This window comes from Gobius niger (genome assembly GCF_951799975.1).
Source record: "Gobius niger genome assembly, chromosome: 4".
Classification (NCBI taxonomy): Eukaryota; Metazoa; Chordata; class Actinopteri; order Gobiiformes; family Gobiidae; genus Gobius; species Gobius niger.
This window is the reverse complement of record NC_136855.1, coordinates 40,976,512-40,997,564: the sequence shown is the minus strand read 5'-3', so window position 1 is coordinate 40,997,564 and position 21,053 is coordinate 40,976,512. Positions and strand designations below refer to the sequence as shown.

General features: G+C 38.6%; 1 protein-coding gene across 3 annotated transcripts in view; it reads left to right on the top strand.

Annotated features, from left to right (window-relative positions):
- The window catches only part of myo9aa (myosin IXAa), a 338,748-nt gene that overhangs the window by 248,159 nt on the left and 69,536 nt on the right, over positions 1-21,053 (top strand). For 2 of the 3 annotated variants that reach the window (XM_079554646.1, XM_079554644.1), the window contains exons 15-19: positions 2,547-2,585; positions 9,242-9,314; positions 12,589-12,726; positions 16,317-16,356; positions 16,438-16,560. In XM_079554646.1, coding sequence (XP_079410772.1) covers positions 2,547-2,585; positions 9,242-9,314; positions 12,589-12,726; positions 16,317-16,356; positions 16,438-16,560 — 413 coding nt within the window. The remainder of the gene's footprint in view (positions 1-2,546; positions 2,586-9,241; positions 9,315-12,588; positions 12,727-16,316; positions 16,357-16,437; positions 16,561-21,053) is intronic. The other variant, XM_079554645.1, reaches the window with a different exon arrangement.

Sequence of the window (21,053 nt, the reverse complement as noted above, 5' to 3'; positions counted from 1 at the left end):
CATACTCCTCCCACTGTCTGTGGCCCGGGAGCCGGAGCGACCCACGAGCACCGACCCACGAGCACCGACCCACGAGCACCGACCCACGCGCAGGGAGTCGTGTTCTCCAGAGAGGCGTCTGGTATTGCTTTACTCAAATGTAGCTTCAAGAGGAGACCGACAGGCACGAACGATTCTGGTCAAAGATTAGAGTAAGATTATCCTAAAAAAAAACATAACTCAGTGTAGTTTAAGGGCTCATCTCACCGGAGAGACATGAGGAGATGTTCTCAGACTGACTGTGCTCATTCAAACGGCCTGGAGACTAGGTAGTCCCAGTGAAAACGAACTACCGTAAATTCTCTAATACTGGCCTGTATTCCATCAGCGGCCGGGTCTCTGACAGAGGCCGGGTTCTCGGCTGGCGGAGGCAAATTAAAGCCGGTCTCTAAAACAGGCCGGGGCTTTTATTAGAAACTATAGCAGTAGAAATATTCCCCATGTTAGGAGTTTGTCTCATACTGGTGTAAATGAAAACTCACGTGCAGGAAGTAACAAACTGAACCCGGGCCGAGGGCGACGCTGCGGAGGAGCTGATCCCAGCGTAACTTTGACACAGATTTAGACACTTTTCAAAACCTCCTGTGACCATATTTGGAAACAGGGCAAATGTTTATGACCCTCCAGGGTTTTAATAAAGTCTCCATCGCGTCTTCAAAGCACGTCCAGCTGCTCCGTGTGCAGGTCAGTCCCACGCCTCAAAATAACTCCTCCCATCAGCGCGAGCGTCTCGTCTTCTCTCGGGTCAGTCTCATGATCGATCACAAACACAAACGCTCCGTCTAAACTCGCCTTTTACACGAGATAACAACAAATAATCCAGAAACAGAAACCTGCAGTGACACTGATGTCAAAGCTCCGCTAACAGCAACGAAACACTTCCTGTTGTCCCGACAAAATAAAAGGCGTCAATGTTCCAGCCGCTGGGAGAGGGTTTGAAATGTTCATTAATAAATGAACCTAATATTTTAGGTGCAAATGGACACAAATCTCGTTTTTCTTCGTTTTTTCTTCGACGGGGATATATTAACTCGACTAAGGTTAGGTAAGAACATATCTCAGTATGTAAAAACGGTGGCCTATTCCTTTAATATCAGTCACTGGGTCCATGATCTCTCTGTACAAGACCAAAAATGTCCTCAAAAACAAAATAATGTTTCCTCTATATATGAGTCTAGGCCTTTAGAACGCTGTGATGTCACCTGCAACAGCAATAGCTCCAAACAAGGTCAAGATAGAAGCTACCAAGCTCTTCCACATTTTCCCTATTTAAATATGTTTATGTGAAGTGTTCCTCTATATATCAGGGGTCACCAACCTTATTTCAGCTGAGGGCGACTTTAAGAGCATTAAGTTGTTGGAGGGCGACCAGTTAAAAACAAATCCTAAAGACTTAAACGTTCACTGTTCACTTATAGGATATTGACCCCATATTATATTAAAATAGCTTTATTTTTTTAACTCATACTGAGTCACAAGAACAGAAATAACTGTAATTTTAAGAATTTGATTCAAGAAAATGAAGTGTTTTACACTTTAGAAAAAGTCCCAAGGGCTACTGGACATGCCCCAAAGTATAATTACACAAGATTAAACAATGTGGATTTTCTAAGCGGATAAAAAGGGGAACTATATTGTAAGGCGTAATAATACCAGGAGTAGCTCGACATCCGCACAGTAAAGTGAAGATATTGCAATATAGTTCCCTTTTCCCCCTCCCTTCAAGCATTTTTACAACTCTTTTTAAATTCCAAAATATTTTTAGCAACTTTTCAAACTCTTTCTTTAGAGAATTCCGTGCTGTTGTGTATTTGAAGTTCATCCTCAGAGGTAAACAGTCCTGTGGAAGAGCTTTGTTTCTGGCTTTGAACTTCACCAGTAGAGTCTGCAATTCCACAGCGTCTTTTAGTTTTAATAATCCCGTGACTTTTCCTCCTCTGCGAGTTTCTGGAGTCGACGTTTTCAAAAGAGGAGCAGTGAAAACATTAGAACGATTCTAAAGACGTGTTCAGGAAGAGAATAACTTTAACGGCGCAATACCAGCCTGACCTCCTCCAGTCGATCAGAGAGATGAAGTTGTTTTTTTACAGTGCAAACCGGTGCTCGTCGGTCGCCCCCCCCTCCTCTGTCTCTTTGCATGCGTTTGACTCCGTGCCATGTTTTCCCTGCACCCGCCCCTCCCTTTGCCACATCGTGAATCGTAAACATAGCTTTGTGCTTGTGCTGCTGTGTCGGGCATGACGGGACGCTTGTTGTGTTTCTGTCTGCTTTCTCTGTCCTGTCCCGGAGGCGGAGCTTCACAGACAGTCGCTCCTCCCCCCCCCCCCCCCCTCCTGTCACTAACATCACGTCCTCGGGTGACGGTGAAGGGGGCGTACGACACGGGACACTGAGAACTAACTGGCTCGCGGCGGGGCCTCTGTGGGGGGAGGAGTTCCTTGTATTTGCACTCACGCTCTCATGATGTTTTTTGTTTTGTATGTGTTTGTCCTGTGACGTTTCTGCAGCTCCGGATGAGAGTGAGGTTGTTGAGGAGACAGAAAACGGTACTGCGCTAAAGCCCCCCCTTCCCCCCCCCCCCCGATACGATGAGGCTAACACACTTTAGGAGGTCCTAGATCCTCGACGGAGATGCACCCACAGAAGAGCTGCACCCAGCGTCATTACCCAAGTCATGTTTTCAGAGACGCTAACAGGCGGCTGCAAATATGAAGAGAAAAAAAAATGCTGCAAAAGGTTTTTCAATGGTTTTCTGTAGTGTCAGGTGTGATTATTAACATACTGAAAGTCGACCAAAATCTGAACACTGGAAAGGTCTCATTTTCAAGATGGCGTCCAAGAGGGAGGCGAGATCCTCCTTTGTTATTCATCCTACACTGCAAATGATTAAAAACAAGGAAAAAAAGTAAAGTAAAATAAGACGTTTTGTTTTGTTTTAAGGAATAAATTCTGCCAATGGGGTCTGCGTTTTTTTCTTGCTAAGAATTCTTATTTCTAGAATATTTTTCTTATCATAAAACAAGAAAGAAACACTAAAGTTAAGCAAATAAATAACTAGAATTAAGCAAAATGTCCTCAGAAAATGGAATTATTTAAGGAAAACATTCTTATTTAGAGAAAAATTGTGGATATTTTACTTAAAGCAGTACTAAGTAACTTGTTTACCTTAATAAATCCTCCCCGTAGTCCCTGTGGGGGTGATACAAGTGTTTATGGGATGATTGGAGGGTCTTTCATCGCCCCCTGGTGTCTCTGGACAGAAAACCATGTTTGCAACTTGACTGCCACCGGTGCGGAGAAAGCAATACACACTAATGGAATCATGAAGAAGAAGCTAACAGGCTAACGTCACTTTAAACAGTATTTACAGCCAAGTTTGAGTGAAAACAAATATTTCTATTGTATAATTGGATGTAAAATATCCCTCTCTCCCTTCGCCTTTCCTGTCAGTGTAGTATTTACTCTCCAAGACAATTAATAAATTAAAAAATCGTAACTGCTACTATCCCTGCAGTTGCGCTTATGGCCTCTAGGGGCAAGAGTTACTTAGTCCTGCTTTAAATGTTGCTTGATTTAAGTAAAATGTTCTTAATAAATACTAATATTTAAGGAAAGTATTGCCGCGCCCGGAGACCCGTCTCCATGATGTGGAGCCAGGCTGATGGTCAGAATCACCTGCTGGAGGATTCACCTATTGTACATGTTTTTAGTGGTAGACACGGGGAGAACATGCTCCACACAGAAAGGCCTCGTCCTGGTGGGAATCGAACCCAGGACCTTCGAAGCTGAGGCTCTAACCGCTGTGCCACCGAGCCGCCCACTTTAAAGAATAGAATGTTTTATCTCTCTGTGAGAATCAGTTCTTACATTAAGAGTCTCTCTGATCTTAGTTTTTCTTTGTCTAAATCTGAAGAAGATTCAAAAAGTTTTTTCTTGTTACAATAAAAAATTATCATGTTTTTAGTAAATTTATCTGAACAAGAAATGGCCAGATTTTATTTCCTAAAACAAGAATTTTTTTCTCAAGAAAACTTTGCTCGACAAAACATTATTACTTTTTAGGGAAAAAATAAGAACTTATTTCTTAAAGTAAGACATTTCTTACTTGCTATGAATCCACTTTTTGCAGTGTGGACAAGTCATGTTGGTTCTAACCCCATGTTTTGGGTGTCTGGGAATCCAATGGGTTTGTCCAAACTGTAGTCACATGATCACATAATTGTATAATAGAAATCGTGGACAAACACTCTATATATTAACATGAGCGAGTTTGTCACGGCAATCGCAAATGCTAGTTGATAAAATGCTAAGCTAACAGAGAGGCTGAAACCATGTCAGGGCCGTTGTGGTCGCTCGCCTCGCAGACTTTAGTGAATATCTCCGCGAGTAAATGAGAGAGACTTGCCTTTTATTGCGTTGGGAAGAAGAGGGGCGGGGCTTTAAAACGAGCCCATCCAGGCCCCGCTAAGCCTCTGGGAAGCCATGTAAGGCTGCGTTGAAAATGTGTCGTTGCTGTGACAAACTTGCTCATATATAGAGTGTTTGTCCACGATTTCTATTATGTCTTACATCTATCTTGGACGCCATTTTGAAAACAAGACCTTTCCAGTGGTCAGATTTTGGTCGACTTTTAGTATGTTAATAAGCTCACCTGATACTACAGAAAACCATTGAAAAACCTTTTGTAGCAATTTTTTTGGGGTCAAACCATATTTTCAGCCGGCTCTAATGTTTGCAGGAGTTTATCCCAGTGTCCGACACCAGAAGACTTTCCATAAAAGCAGTAAGTTGTTGTCCATGTGGTTCAACAATAGACGACAGGGTTTTTCCACATTGTTTTGGACGAATGTCAGCGTTGTCAGATGAAACGGGGCGGACCACCCGGGGAATGCACTGGTAAACTCTGACTCCTGCAGCTCAATAAAAACCCACTGTACGGTTTAGAGCAGGGGCGACCAAACGTTCTGTCTCTGAGGCCGAAAGGGAAAAGTTCCTGTGGGTCGAGGGCCAAACACGGCCATGTCAAGTGTCAAAAAGATATACCTGCAAATAATAATAGTTACTTTATTTTATTTTTAAGTATACATTTGATTCTATCTATGCAAATACCATGCTACATTAAAACAAATGTTAACTATGGCAAAAGTCTAGTTTTAGTCGAACAAAATCAACAACTGGAGCAATATAGTGCAAAACAACATCACCTGTATCTGCAGCACCTACAGTGACTTTACCTCATTCATTTAGTAACTCTAAAATGTGATATTAGACCATGTTAAGCATGTTCCTTTGAAATTAAAGTTGGAAAAATACTAAAGTTGATGCTCCAACGCTCTGTGATTAAACACCAAGACACCACAACAGTTTTTTCTTTTTATATCTTTATTTGAATTGGGACAGTGCACATTAATCAACATGTGTTTCTTCAGCATGTAAATGTGCCGGAGTTAGCCATGTTAGCCATATAGGCTAATTTTCATCCGTCGTCCCCTGGCAGGCTGATGTCATGACAGACAGGACAAACACAGGCATAAACATACAGAGAAACACCATCACAGAGACAGAAAAAGACAGTGAATGATGAATGACAACATTAAATATGTAAAAAATAGGCAAATTCACAGATAAAAGATCAGAAAGGGCCAAAACACAAAACACCACAAGCTTCCAAAAGTGTGGAATGAGGTCAGGTTTCTCAGTTCTGTAGGTGTACAGTGTTTCCTTAACTTTGCGAAAGGAGTGAAACAGCGCCCCCAATTTGACGCTAGTGGTCTAAAAGTGTACTGCACCCATGTTGACCATTGAGAATAGTAAACGTGGTCACTTTGGGCACGTGTGCTCTATTTTTCTATAACAAATGCTGCATTTACTACTATAAATGCAGCATGTGTTAAAGAAAGACAATGTGGAAGCGTTTTTTTTTAATGTATTGTTTGTTTACATGGTCTATATTAACATTGTAGATTCTCACTAAAGGTATTTGCTTATGAACTCAAATGTAGTAGTAGTTTATTACACATTATGGAAGCTCAAAGGGAGTAAACTGATGCAAGAAGCTTATAAGTTCCTACCCCTTGTTCACGTAGATCACATTTGCTTTTCATTATCTTATTGTTAGATTACATCTACATTTACATCAGATGAACAATCCTTCCTGAGTGTGTTGTTTCAGTTTCAAACTACATATACCTGCGCATGTTTGTGGGTTAACTGTTATCCTCACGTAGTTACAATTGTCATCAAACAATCAGCAGACTTCGCTTTACAATAAGTGGCACTGGCAAAACAAGAGGTTTCAGCTGCGTGGTGTTAGTGTATGTTTGAACAAAGAAGGTGAAATAGTCCTGACTTCACAGACTGTGAATAAAGGGCGGCCATTTTGAAGTTATTTCATCCTGTCTTGTTTCTTACATAATCACATGGGTTCATTCAAAGCTTAATGAGAATCACACAATGGACGCAGTGTTGGAAATAAAGAAAAACCGAGACATTAGTAAAAGAAATTCCCTCTACTGCAAGGAAAATAAATCCATTACCCCAGATTTAAAGCTTTCAAATACAAGTCAAGTCAAAGGTAAACATGACTTGGGTAATTCTGCTCTGACCACTCTTATCTAATTTTTGCCACATGACCTCGTACGGTAAGATCCAAAACGGTCCCTTAGAACCAGCGGTGCATCTCTGCTTCGTATCACTGATCTCTTTGGCTGTAGTCACTCGGATTAATAACAGCACAGTCTAGTTTAGAACGCTTCCCACCCTCCAGCTAGATCAACCCCTTAACTCCCACCTGGACCGAGAGCATTTTTTTTCCCAGTTTGGCTTTGCCCCAATCCAAAAGCTCCTGGAAAAAAGGTGTGAAAATAGCGACAGAACTGAGACGAAAACAATGATGGAAATGTGAGAAAAAAGCGAGAAAACGTTGGTGAAAAAGTGACGAAAAATTGACAAAAAAATGATAAAAATGACAAAAAATTGATGAAAAAATGTCAAAAAATATGACAAAAAATGTGACAAAAAAATTACGAAAAAATGTCAAAATGACGGAATAATGACAAAAATGTGACAAAAATGTGACAAAATATTGACAGAAAAATGACAAAAAATGATGAAAAAATGTGACGAAAACAATGATGGAAATGTGACAAAAAAGCGAGAAAACATTGATGAAAAAGTGACGAAAAATTGACGAAAAAAATGACAAAAATGTGACAAAAAATGATAAAAATGACAAAAAATTGACGAAAAAATGTCAAAAAATTACTAAAAATGTGATAAAAATGTGACAAAAAATTGACAGAAAAATGACGGAAAAATGACAAAAAATGTGACAAAAAAAGACAAAAAAATGACGGAAAAATGACAAAAAAATTGATTAAAAATGTGATAAAAATGTGACCAAAAAATGACAAAAAATGTGGCAAAAAATTGACGAAAAAATGTCAAAAAATGTGACAAAAATGATGAAAAAATGACTAAAAATGTGACAAAAAAATTACAAAAAAATTACGAAAAAATGTCTAAATGACGGAATAATGACAAAAATGTGACAAAAATGTGACAAAATATTGACAGAAAAATGACAAAAAATGATGAAAAAATGTGACGAAAACAATGATGGAAATGTGACAAAAAAGCGAGAAAACATTGATGAAAAAGTGACGAAAAATTGACGAAAAAAATGACAAAAATGTGACAAAAAATGATAAAAATGACAAAAAATTGACGAAAAAATGTCAAAAAATTACTAAAAATGTGATAAAATGTGACAAAAAATTGACAGAAAAATGACGGAAAAATGACAAAAAATGTGACAAAAAAAGACAAAAAAATGACGGAAAAATGACAAAAAAATTGATTAAAAATGTGATAAAAATGTGACCAAAAAATGACAAAAAATGTGGCAAAAAATTGACGAAAAAATGTCAAAAAATGTGACAAAAATGATGAAAAAATGACTAAAAATGTGACAAAAAAATTACAAAAAAATTACGAAAAAATGTCTAAATGACGGAATAATGACAAAAATGTGACAAAAATGTGACAAAATATTGACAGAAAAATGACAAAAAATGATGAAAAAATGTGACGAAAACAATGATGGAAATGTGACAAAAAAGCGAGAAAACATTGATGAAAAAGTGACGAAAAATTGACCAAAAAAATGACAAAAATGTGACAAAAAATGATAAAAATGACAAAAAATTGACGAAAAAATGTCAAAAAATTACTAAAAATGTGATAAAAATGTGACAAAAAATTGACAGAAAAATGACGGAAAAATGACAAAAAATGTGACAAAAAAAGACAAAAAAATGACGGAAAATGACAAAAAAATTGATTAAAAATGTGATAAAAATGTGACCAAAAAATGACAAAAAATGTGGCAAAAAATTGACGAAAAAATGTCAAAAAATGTGACAAAAATGATGAAAAAATGACTAAAAATGTGACAAAAAAATTACAAAAAAATTACGAAAAAATGTCTAAATGATGAAAAAATGACAAAAAATTACGAAAAATTTCGAAAAATTACGAAAAAATTACCAAAAAGAAATTGACAAAAAAAGACAAAAAATTGACAAAAAAAATGTCTAAAAATGTGATGAAAATGTGACAAAAAAATGACAAAAATGTGACAAAAATGTGACAAAAAATTGACGAAAAAATGTCAAAAAATTACGGAAAAATGACAAAAAATGTGATAAAAATGTGACAAAAAATTTACGGAAAAATGACAAAAAATGATGAAAAAATGATGAAAAAATGATGAAAAAATGATGAAAAATGTGACAAAGAGTGAAAAAAAAAATACCAAAAAAATTACAAAAAAGTTACAAAAATGACTTGAATACCAAAATAAAATGATGGGGAAAAAAATGTCCTACAGGATTTGGGTAAAGCTGACCTGGAGAAAACGCTCTCGGTTCAGGCGGGAGTTCAGAGATTAACCTCCTGCATGACAAAGTAGCTCCAGATCCACCAGATCAGAAACAAACTCGGACTAAACCCGGCAGCGTCGTGGCGGCACTAACAGAGAAGCTTTTAACCTCACAGTCTGGAATAATCCGCCCCCCCCCTCCTGTACCGACCGCATAACCCCGGTGTGTCCTGGTGTCGGGCTGCGTGTTGCCGTGGTGATGTGACGGTGCGTGTGGCGTGTTTTTCCTGTGGCGTTGACCCGTGTGTTTGCTGTGATCAGGTGTGACCCGGAAGAGCCCCCGCACCCCCCTGTCCGACCTGCAGGGGAGCAATATCAACGACAAGTCGCCACGGTAAGAACTCACGAAACGAGGAATAAAAGGTTCACTCCTGTTTCAAACCTGCGGGAGATTCACTGAGAGGAAGGAAAGGACGTTCACCCTGATGAAGCTCAAGTGTGAAGAGAACTGTCTTTATGATACACTGGGAAATGAAAAAATATTGTATATATTTTTATGCAAATAAGGGATAAGTACTCTAAAAATGCAAGAAATAGTGTTTTTTTATAGTGCATGTTTTAAATGTCCTTGCAGAACATCCCACTTGGTCATATATATTGTACACTGCGTTCCAAATTATTATGCAAATGACATTTCCTTGTGATAACAGCATTTTTTTTAAAAACCTCAAAATCCACTGTTCCAAATGATTATGCAACTCATCGTTTCAATACATTTTAAAGCTTGTAATTAACTGAAAATGGTCATTTGTTGTATTTGTAGCATTAGGAGGTCATATTTACTTAAATCAGAAGCTATTTCAATCAAAAAATATTAACAGGTCAAGTTATATTTTACCAAAGGAGCCCTTGTGTGAGAGCAGCTTCAAAATTCATAGCCCATCCTTTTCCAGGAGCAAAAGTCCTGGAAAAGAAATGTGGAAATGTTTTGCAAATGTAGCAAATTTCTTTTGAAAACAAAATGGGCATAAATGGACCAATAGAAGAAGAAGAAGAAGAAGAAGAAGAAGAAGAAGAAGATTACAGAATTTACATAGGAACAATCACAGCATTGTCAACTAAAAGCTCGTCTAAAAAGCAACGTCTTCAGCTCCTTTTTGAAGGAATCAACAGAGTCGGCTGTACGCAGCGACCGAGGAAGGTCATTCCACAATTTAGGAGCAATGGCTTCAGAGGACAGATCACCTCTGGTTTTAAAGTGGGTTCTTGGGACAGTGAGGAGGTTCTATAGCATAAAAATGTGGGTCTGAAGGTTTTTTTTTTTTTTTTGCGGTGCATTGGTTCTGTGATGCTTTCAGTTTTTCCATACCAGAACCTAAACTTTATTGTCCCAGACCATACTGGCACCCAGCCCTAATCCCGGTGTATCTCACAGTGTTTGTCCTCACACAAGTCGCCATTTTGTCTCTCATTGATCCGCCAGTGAATCCGAACTCGTCTGGACCCGGACTGTGCGACTCTGGTCTCGGTGCAGAGAACAGTGCAGAGGATCCTTTGATGAGAAAACAACATTTTAACACGATCCAAAGCTCCGCGACCTTCCCCTCGGCAGCTGCTTCCTCCCGTGATGTAAAGTCCGAGCTATGCGTCGGAGCGAGGGCCGTCAGGGGAGCGCTAAACACTGCTGCTCCGCCGGGCGCTCGTGGGCCGCTCGTGGGCCGGACGGGGGAGCGGACACGGCAGCGCTTTATGCAACTGTCCCGGAGCCTATAGAGATAAACGGGTTGTACTGTCAGAGGGATCAGCTGCAGATCCACGGATCCTCTACAGAGGCGACAGTCTGGGTCAAAATGGTCCAGGGTTTTTGTTTGCAGTGAAGGAATCAAATACTTGTAGTCATGTCAAGCAGGAAAAAGCCTGGAGGATTTAGTTATATCATGTTTTATGGAATGGAATATGCTGAATCTGGCCACATTTTGTTGAATTTTTGTCACATTTTTGTTGAATTTTTGTTGAATTTTTGTTGAATTTTTGTCACATTTTTGTTGAATTTTTGTCTTTTTTTTTTGAATTTTTGTCACATTTTTGTCGATTTTTTTTGAATTTTTGTCACATTTTTGTTGAATTTTTGTCACATTTTTGTTGAATTTTTGTCATTTTTTTGTTGAATTTTTGTCATTTTTTTGTTGAATTTTTGTCAATTTTTGTCACATTTTTGTCATTTTTTTGTTGAATTTTTGTAAAAAAAAAATTAATTTTTGTCACATTTTTGTTGAATTTTTGTCATTTTTTTGTTGATTTTTTGTTGAATTTTTGTCACATTTTTGTTGATTTTTCGTCATTTTTTTGTTGAATTTTATCACATTTTTATCACATTTTTGTCACATTTTTGTCGCGTTTACATCCTTGTTTTCTTCTCATTTTTTGTGGCTGTTTTGGGTTTTTTTTCCCCTAAGAATCTTTTTGATTCGGGTAAATCCAAACTGGGGAAATGGGATCCGTTCAGGTGGGAGTTAAGAGGTTAACGATGTCCGTTTGGAGACTGTATTCTGATCTCCAAACAGAACCGTTTTTCTGGAGAAAGCCTGGCTGTGTTGGTCGACATCATCTGGTGTTATCAAAGTATTGATTCAGCGCCTTGTTCTCTGGATGAGCAGATGTTGCCAGCAGTAAATCTGGACTCTTCTCCAGCTGTGATTCACAGTCGACGAGCCGAGTACCAGCCAAACGTGTGGATATCGTTACAGGACGACGTTTATATCGCACTTTCTTCCCTTCCTTTTTTTGCACGACTTGATAAGCTTCTGGAATCCTGCGCTGATGTGTGATTTATCACCGGACAGAGCGGTCGCAGCTGCAGGGTTACGCTCATGTGAAGAACATGGTGCGGAGGCGGATCCTCTGGGACCGGCTTTTGTTCAGTCTTCACTTCAACAATAAACATGCAGATTGTTGAAAGTGATCCAGTGTTGATGCGGTGCACACTGCGCTGCAAATTATTCTGCAAATTGTATTTCAGTGTCAAAAAAGTAAAAAAAAAACAATTTTTCAATGAAACTCATGGATGGTTTTGTGTCTCAGGAGTCTTTGAATCACTGACATGAATCTCAGAGACCTGGGATGATTAGTTTTCAGGTTAAAAAAAAGAAAAGGTAGAGAAACTCATGATGTGGACCCCCTCCTTCCCTGACCTCAGCCCTATTGAGAACCTTTGGAGCCTCAACAAAAAAACTTCTATGAGGGTGGGAGGCAGTTTTCATCCAAACAGCAGCTCTGGGAGGTTATTCTAACATCCTGCAAAGAAATTCAAGCAGAAACTGTCCAAAAACTCACAAGTTTAATGGATTTAAGAATTTTGAAGCTGCTCAAAGAAGCTCCTATGGTAGAATATAACTTGACCTGTTAAGATGTTTTTTAATTGAAACAGATTTTGATTTCAGTAAATATCAGTTAATTACAAGAAGAAGAAGAAGAAAAATGTCACTTGTATAATATTTTGCAGCACAGTATCGTCATATTAACACAAAGATCGTGTGGTCGAGTATTTACTGAACCCATTTTAGTAACTGGATAAACTCGTATCCCGTCGAGCCGCATTCTCCCTCTGACTGAAGGCCATTGTTCGATGTTGTAACAGTAACATAATCTGTCTCTGTGCTTCCCCACAGCGGCTCTCCTGCTCTGGGCTGGAACGGGCGCGTGGGTCGAGCCGGCCGCCTGTCCTCCAGCAGCTCGGCGGCGGAGGACGAGATCTTCGTCAACTCCACCAGCAGCAAACTCCTGGAGCGGGCCCACGACATCCTCATGTCAGTGCACAAGTGCTCCACACACGGCCCACACACGACCCACACACGGCCCACACACGACCCACACGTGCTCCACACGCGCTCCACACACGCTCCACACACGGCCCACACACGGCCCACACACGGCCCACATCCACCTTCAGTGGCGCTCACCAATCAGCCAATCAGAGCGACCCCACGGGGAGCAGCACGAGGGAACAATGTCTCTAACGACTCCATTTAGTCTCAGACAAACACATGCACTCACCTGTTTAAGTCTGTTCTATTACCCACACGCTGCAGAGGAGCCGCTGACTCTCCTTTAAAGGAATAGGCCACCGTTTTTACATACTAAAATATGTTCTTACCTCACTTTAGCCGAGTTAATATATCCCCGTCTGGTCTTTGTCCGTGCGCTCACACATACGCAGCCTCTCCCACATGTCACATAGCTCCAAAAAAGCTCACGATAGAAGCTACCAAGCTCTTCCACGTGTTCCCTATTTAAATAAAGTTACGTGAAGTGTTTTCATGCCAAGTATATTTACACAGAAATGTAACATGTGGATTTTATAAGCAAATAAAAAGGGGGACTATATTGTGAGGCGTAATGATACGAGGAGCACAGCGTCCGCGCAGTAACTCCTAAAGACTTCCCCCGCTCACTTCCGTCAATAACCTTTAGGAGTTACTGCGCGGACGTTTTACTCCTCGTATCATTACGCCTCACAATATAGTCCCCCTTTTTATTTGCTTATAAAATGGACATGCTACATTTCTGTGTAAATATACTTCGCATGAAAACACTTCACGTAACTTTATTTAAATAGGGAACTCGTGGAAGAGCTTGGTAGCTTCTATCGTGAGCTTTTTTGGAGCTATGTGACATGTGGGAGAGGCTGCGTATGTGTGAGCGCACGGACAAAGACCAGACGGGGATATATTAACTCGTCTAAAGTGAGGTAAGAGCATATCTCAGTATGTAAAAACGGTGGCCTATTCCTTTAAAGGAGAGCGAACACCACATGATTCTTTTGCCTGATGTTCAGTCACGATTAGAATGAGAATAATGTGGCAGGTTTGTGAACCCAGTCCCTGTTTAATGATGATCAGGGAAAACATTTGGACTTTTCTCTCTCCCATAGAGTCGTGTTGGCACCTGCTCCTTCTGAGATAGAATTCTAGCCCATGAACGAATTCGAGCACATGCAGGTTGTTAATGGAGATTTTCAGCTTCCTGGTTTTGTCCTGGAACCGCCTCCTTAACGTGGAGGAGGGGTTTGAGCACCTGAATGATCCTGGAGCTCTGTTGTCGGGCCTTCATGCCCCTGTAGGGTCTCCCAGGGCAAACAGGTCCTATAGGTGACGGGTCAGACAAAGAGCGGTTCAGAAGCTCCTCATGAGAGACCAACAGGCCCGTTTAGAATCGTGAGGCCGACCTTCTGTGGACCCACCACCTGCAGGAGGAGCCATAAGGGGCTGGTGCAATGTCCACGACAAGGGGAAGAAGACGGATGGTTTAGTCTGATTCTTGTAAACACAGAATCCTGGTTTCAGTTTCCTGGATAAGCAAATATCCAGGTTATAAGAAACCAGGTTATTCTCACTGGGATATTCCCACAGTTTCCAGGATAATGTATCTTGTAAACACAGTTGTCCTGGTTCTTCACCAGTGCTGACGTACTGAGCATGTGCAGACTTTTGAAACCGATACGGCGAGAAAATGTTTTTCTCACGTCTGTCACTGAAGCTTCTTACACAAGCGCTATTGTTTAAAGAACGACTTCCTTGAGTAGATCTTGTCCACGTGCAAGAGAAATGTCCAATAAAAACATGCTCAAGTATTTAGCTTCTTGCTCATGTAAACAGGGATATGAGTGTCCTGGTTTCTCAGATGCATGTAAACTTATATATAAAATATCGTCATAACCAGGATGTGCTGAATAACCAGGAACTACTTCTTCCAGCCACGTTTCAGTTTAGCGGTGAGAGTTTAGCAGCAGTTCTCTCATGGGGTCCAGAAGCTCCATCTCCTCTTCTTATTAAATCCACTGTAAATACGTCGTCTACTTTTCATTTCCATTTGAAAGAACGATAAATATTTTCAGGAACATATGAACCTGTCACGCTGAACAGAAGCCTATCTCTGCTGATCTGGGGTCAGTTTTTCTCCTCCAAAGAGAGAAATCAAACAGGAGGGAGGACAGAGACTCAAAACTTGCTATGACACGAAAACACAAGTGAAACAACAGACATTTGAAAGTGATATTGATTCAAAGCAAACAACATTTTTGTGTGTTAGTGTGTCTTGTGGTGAAGCTTAGGGCTGTGCAATTAATCGAAATTCGATTACGATTTCGAATACAACAGTAAACGATTACAAAATTAGCATAATCGCAAAAAAAACGATTATAATGTATATATATATTTTTTTCAATATTTATTTTTTTCATTTTTTTCATTTTTATTTTTTTTCTAATTTTTGGATTTTTTTCATTTTTTTGATGGATTTTTGTCTTTTTTTGGATGGATTTTTGTCTTTTTTTTTGCTGGATTTTAGTCTTTTTTTGCTGGATTTTTGTCTTTTTTTTGTGGATTTTTGTCATTTTTTTGCTGGATTTTTGTCTTTTTTTGATGGATTTTTGTCACTTTTTTAATGGAATTTTGTCACTTTTTTGCTGGATTTTTGTCTTTTTTTGCTGTATTTTGTCTTTTTTTTTGCTGGATTTTTGTCTTTTTTTGATGGATTTTTGTCACTTTTTTAATGGATTTTTGTCTTTTTTTTTGCTGGATTTTTGTCATTTTTTGCTGTATTTTTGTCTTTTTTTTTTTGCTGGATTTTTGTCTTTTTTTGCTGTATTTTTGTCTTTTTTTTTGCTGGATTTTTGTCTTTTTTTGATGGATTTTTGTCACTTTTTTAATGGATTTTTGTCTTTTTTTTAATGGATTTTTGTCTTTTTTTTTGGTGGATTTTTGTCATTTTTTGCTGTATTTTTGTCTTTTTTTTTGCTGGATTTTTGTCTTTTTTTGCTGTATTTTTGTCTTTTTTTTTGCTGGATTTTTGTCTTTTTTTGATGGATTTTTGTCACTTTTTTAATGGATTTTTGTCATTTTTTGGTGGATTTTTGTCATTTTTTTGATGGATTTTTGTCTTATTTTTTTGCTGGATTTTTGTCTTTTTTTATGTATTTTTGTCTTTTTTTGATGGATTTTTGTCTTTTTTTTAATGTATTTTTGTCTTTTTTTGTGGATTTTTGTCACTTTTTTTTTTGATGGATTTTTGTCACTTTTTTGATGGATTTTTGTCACTTTTTTTTTTGATGGATTTTTGTCACTTTTTTGATGGATTTTTGTCATTTTTTGGATGGATTTTTGTCATTTTTTTTGATGGATTTTTGTCTTTTTTTTGATGGATTTTTGTCATTTTTTTGATGGATTTTTGTCACTTTTTTGATGGATTTTTTTAAAGGCAACAAATAATCGTTTGAATAATCGTGATTTCAATTATGACAAAAATAATCGTGATTATTATTTTTTCAATAATCGAGCAGCCCTAGTGAAGCTGCTGGTGTAATTCCTGCTCTAACCCCATTACCGTCCTCTGTTCACAGGCGGAACAAGAACTACAAGCCCAAACCAGCGCTTCCGAAGGTAAAGCATCTCTTTAAGATTCCGTCTCTGTTTTTGAACAAGCTGCTGATGTTCTGCCTCTGGGTTTTTCTCCCGACGCAGCACTTACTGAACGTCAAATCCCTGAAGTACTTGAGCAACCTGACCCTCCACGACCGCATCACCAAGTCCCTGCTGCACCTCCACAAGAAGAAGAAACCGCCCAGCATCAGCGCGCAGTTCCAGGTCAGTGAAGTGTCCTGTACTGTGGGTCACCAGACGAACACCTGAGTGAGCTGAGGGTCCAGGTCAGTGAAGTGTCCTGTCCTGTGGGTCACGAACACCTGAGTGAGCTGAGGGTCTGTGTCGTGTCCCTGTGTGTGAAACCAGACCCACAGAAACATGGCTCTGGGAAGAAGCTCCACAGACTCAGAGTCTTTAACTGCAGTCTCTCGCCGCTCAGTCCACCTCTTTGAAGGTTTTACTGAAGGTCAAGCTAACGAGTTTAACCTGATGATGTGAGGTCCATCCTCACAGGTGAGAATCTGCCACAGGAAGTGAATTACTTTCATTACATGGACGAAAGAGAGGCATTAAATCAGAAGTGCCCAAACTCTTTGTCTCTGAGGCCACAATGAAAAAGTGCCTGTGGTTCGAGGCCAAACACGGCGACGCCAAGTCATTAAACACTTTTAACTGCAAATTATAAGTTACTTTATTTATTTTTTTGGGATACATTTGCATTTGATTCTATCTATGCAAATACCATGATACAATAACATACATGTTAACTATGGCAAAAGCCTAGTTTTAGTGGAACAAAATCAACCATTGCAGCAACATAGTGCAGAAAGTAAACAACACCTGTATCTGCAGCACCTGCATGACTTTAAATCATTCATTTGTTAACTCAAAGAAAATGTGGTCATTCTGAACATGTCAGTTCAGCATAAAGTATTTTATGCTACAACAATCTGATAAACACTAAGACACCACAACAGTGTTTCCTTAACTTTGCTAAAGGAGAGAAACAGCGCCTCCAATTTGCAGCTAGTGGCCACAGAGTGTACTGCATCCATATTTATCATTGAGAATGAATGAGAGAGAGTATTAACCATACACAGAGTAAAAGTAGGACCGATGGAATTGTTCTTTGGCCCGCGGGCCCCACTTTGGGCAGCCCTGCATTAAACGCTCTCACGGACAGAGATAAAGAGAACGAAGTCATCGTACATGGATGATGATGGAATATAGTGTTTGAACTGTTCTAATGTTCTTACACCTGTCGTTTAAGTACAGTTCATTTTGATCTATAAAGCAGATGTAGATCGTCTCGTGCTCCTTGTTCTTTAGAATGATATAGTTTTTCTGTATTGATGCCACTTTCTGGGAATGTTATTTCTAAATATCCCAAATTCCACATGGTTTTGTTTCACACACTTCATGGCGTCATTGAAAATGACTTTTTTGCTCAGTGACTCGGTTACTCACAGAACTCAAGTAACATTTTCTGGCAAAGCACGAGATGCCAGACCGAGCCGTTCTGCAAATCTCAGAAATATTAAATGATGCTAAAAACATTAGAACATGTAGTTTATAACTTCCTGGTGTGTGTTTTGGGGAGAGGGCGGGGCATGTTTTAACCCCGCCCACTTTATGAACAATGATATATTAAGCCTTACATAACTGTGGTCCTGTCATCTCGCTCCAGCTGTAATAAAGTCGAGCCCCTTCAAAGTAAGAGCTGTTCCCCCTGAAACCGCTCCGTCTAATCCCTGCTTTTGTTCATTATTACACCGGCCCGGGACGAGCTCAGAGCGGGACAGGAGTGATGTAATGTCTCACATCTACAAAGCAGCAGGCCAGAGTTTGTGACTTTTTATTGGTCTGTGAAGAAGATTTACAGCCGTTTGCTTTAACTGGACTTTTTCTGACGGAACGGCGACAAAACAAGAGACTTTTCCTCAGAAATGATGGAAATGCCTTTAGCTCTGAGTCCCATACAAATGAATAGGGAAGCCAGGCGCAATTCTAAAGTATGGGTAGTTGCATTTTGTATAGTTTCTGTGGTTTCTTTATGATTAGCGTCTTATAAGATGATGTTTCGTGGTCACTGGATGTGTATCTGACCCACAAAAAGCAAAAACTTATTTGAATGTGAGTTAGCATTTAGCTCAAGGACACTTTTAGACGCTAATACCGTAAATGCTCTAATATCGGCCGGGGCCTTTATTTACTCGAGGGCATCTGGGACCAGGCCTTTATTGGAACCAGGCCACAGTTAGAGACAGGCCTTTATTTCTATTTGAGCAAAACGGACGACCAGGAAAACGAAGAAAAACGAGATTTGTTTCCATTTGCACCTAAAATATTAGGTTCATTTATTAATGAACATTTCAAACCCTCTCCCAGCGGCTGGAACATTGACGGCTTTTATTTTGTCGGGACAACAGGAAGTGTTTCGTTGCTGTTAGCGGAGCTTTGACATCAGTGTCACTGCAGGTTTCTGTTTCGGATTATTTGTTGTTATCTTGTGTAAAAGGCGAGTTTAGACGGAGCGTTTGTGTTTGTGATCGATCATGAGACTGACCCGAGAGAAGACGAGACGCTCGCGCTGATGGGAGGAGTTATTTTGAGGCGTGGGACTGACCTGCACACGGAGCAGCTGGACGTGCTTTGAAGACGCGATGGAGACTTCAAAGCGTCTTCATGGATTTTTTTCATTTTTTTGGTTTTTTTTTTCATTTTTTTTGATGGATTTTTTTCATTTTTTTTCATTTTTTTTGATGGATTTTTGTCTTTTTTTTGATGAATTTTTGTCATTTTTTTGATTTTTTTTTGTCTTTTTTTTGATGGATTTTTTTCATTTTTTTAATGGATTTTTTTCATTTTTTTGATGTTTTTTTGTCATTTTTTTTGATGGATTTTTGTCATTTTTCTGATGGATTTTTGTCATTTTTTTGATGGATTCTTGTCATTTTTTTGATGGATTTTTGTCTTTTTTCTGATGGATTTTTGTCATTTTTCTGATGGATTTTTGTCATTTTTCTGATGGATTTTTGTCATTTTTTTGATGGATTTTTGTCATTTTTCTGATGGATTTTTGTCATTTTTTTGATGGATTTTTGTCATTTTTTGGATGGATTTTTTTCATTTTTTTGATTTTTTTTTGTCTTTTTTTTGATGGATTTTTGTCTTTTTTTTGATGGATTTTTTTCATTTTTTTGATGTTTTTTTGTCATTTTTCTGATGGATTTTTGTCATTTTTTTTGATGGATTTTTGTCATTTTTTTGATGGATTTTTGTCATTTTTTGGATGGATTTTTTTCATTTTTTTGAATTTTTTTTGTCTTTTTTTTTATGGATTTTTGTCTTTTTTTATGGATTTTTGTCTTTTTTTATGTTTTTTTGTCATTTTTTCTGGTGGATTTTTGTCATTTTTCTGATGGATTTTTGTCATTTTTTTGATGGATTTTTTTTAAAGGCAACAAATAATCGTTTGAATAATCGTGATTTCAATTATGACAAAAATAATCATGATTATTATTCAGGAGTTCAGGAGTTTTGAGCAACAAAGAGACGCACATTAACCTCTTACCCTCCGCCTTAACCGAGCACAGTTTCTCCAGTTCGGCTTTACCCAAATCTAACAAGTTCTCACCTGCCGCGTACAACATATACCACATTCACACTGTTTCGTTCCCATGGTAACGGTGACAGTCCTGGTGGATTTTTTTCATTTTTTGGATGGATTTTTTTCATTTTTTTGATTTTTTTTTGTCTTTTTTTTTGATGGATTTTTGTCTTTTTTTTGATGGATTTTTGTCTTTTTTTGATGGATTTTTGTCTTTTTTCTGATGGATTTTTGTCTTTTTTCTGATGGATTTTTGTCATTTTTTTGATGGATTTTTGTCATTTTTTGGATGGATTTTTTTCATTTTTTTGATTTTTTTTTGTCTTTTTTTTGATGGATTTTTGTCTTTTTTTGTCTTTTTTTTGATGGATTTTTTTCATTTTTTTGATGTTTTTTTGTCATTTTTTGATGGATTTTCTTCTTCTTTTTTTTGTTGTTTTTTTGTCTTTTTTTTGATGGATTTTTGTCATTTTTTTGATGGATTATTGTCATTTTTCTGGTGGATTTTTGTCATTTTTTTGATGGATTTTTGTCATTTTTCTGATGGATTTTTGTCATTTTTTTGATGGATTTTTGTCTTTTTTTTGATGGATTTTTGTCATTTTTTTGATCGATTTTTGTCATTTTTTGGATGGATTTTTGTCATTTTTTTGATGGATTTTTGTCATTTTTCTGATGGATTTTTGTCATTTTTTTGATGGATTTTTGTCTTTTTTTTTAATTTATTTTTTGTCTTTTTTTTGATGGATTTTTGTCTTTTTTTTGATGGATTTTTGTCTTTTTTTTGATGGGGGGGGGGGGGGGTGAGTGCGGGGGCCCCTCTGGCAGGCGGCCTGGCCCCAGCGTGGCCCCAGCGTGGATGACTTCACTTCCCACATCCTGTGCCGGGCTGATTGCTTTAATCTCCCACAGGGGGCGGAGCCTGCATTCCTCCCGCTGCTCCACATGTTTATACCACACATGGAAATACTATACACACACATGCTCATTACCACGGCGCTCGCATACAAGTACTGTCAAATACTTTCTCCGCTCAGCTCTGGCAAAGCGCTCAGGAGGAAGTACCGGGGGGGGGGGGGGTTAGCTTTTAGGCGACTTTAAATCC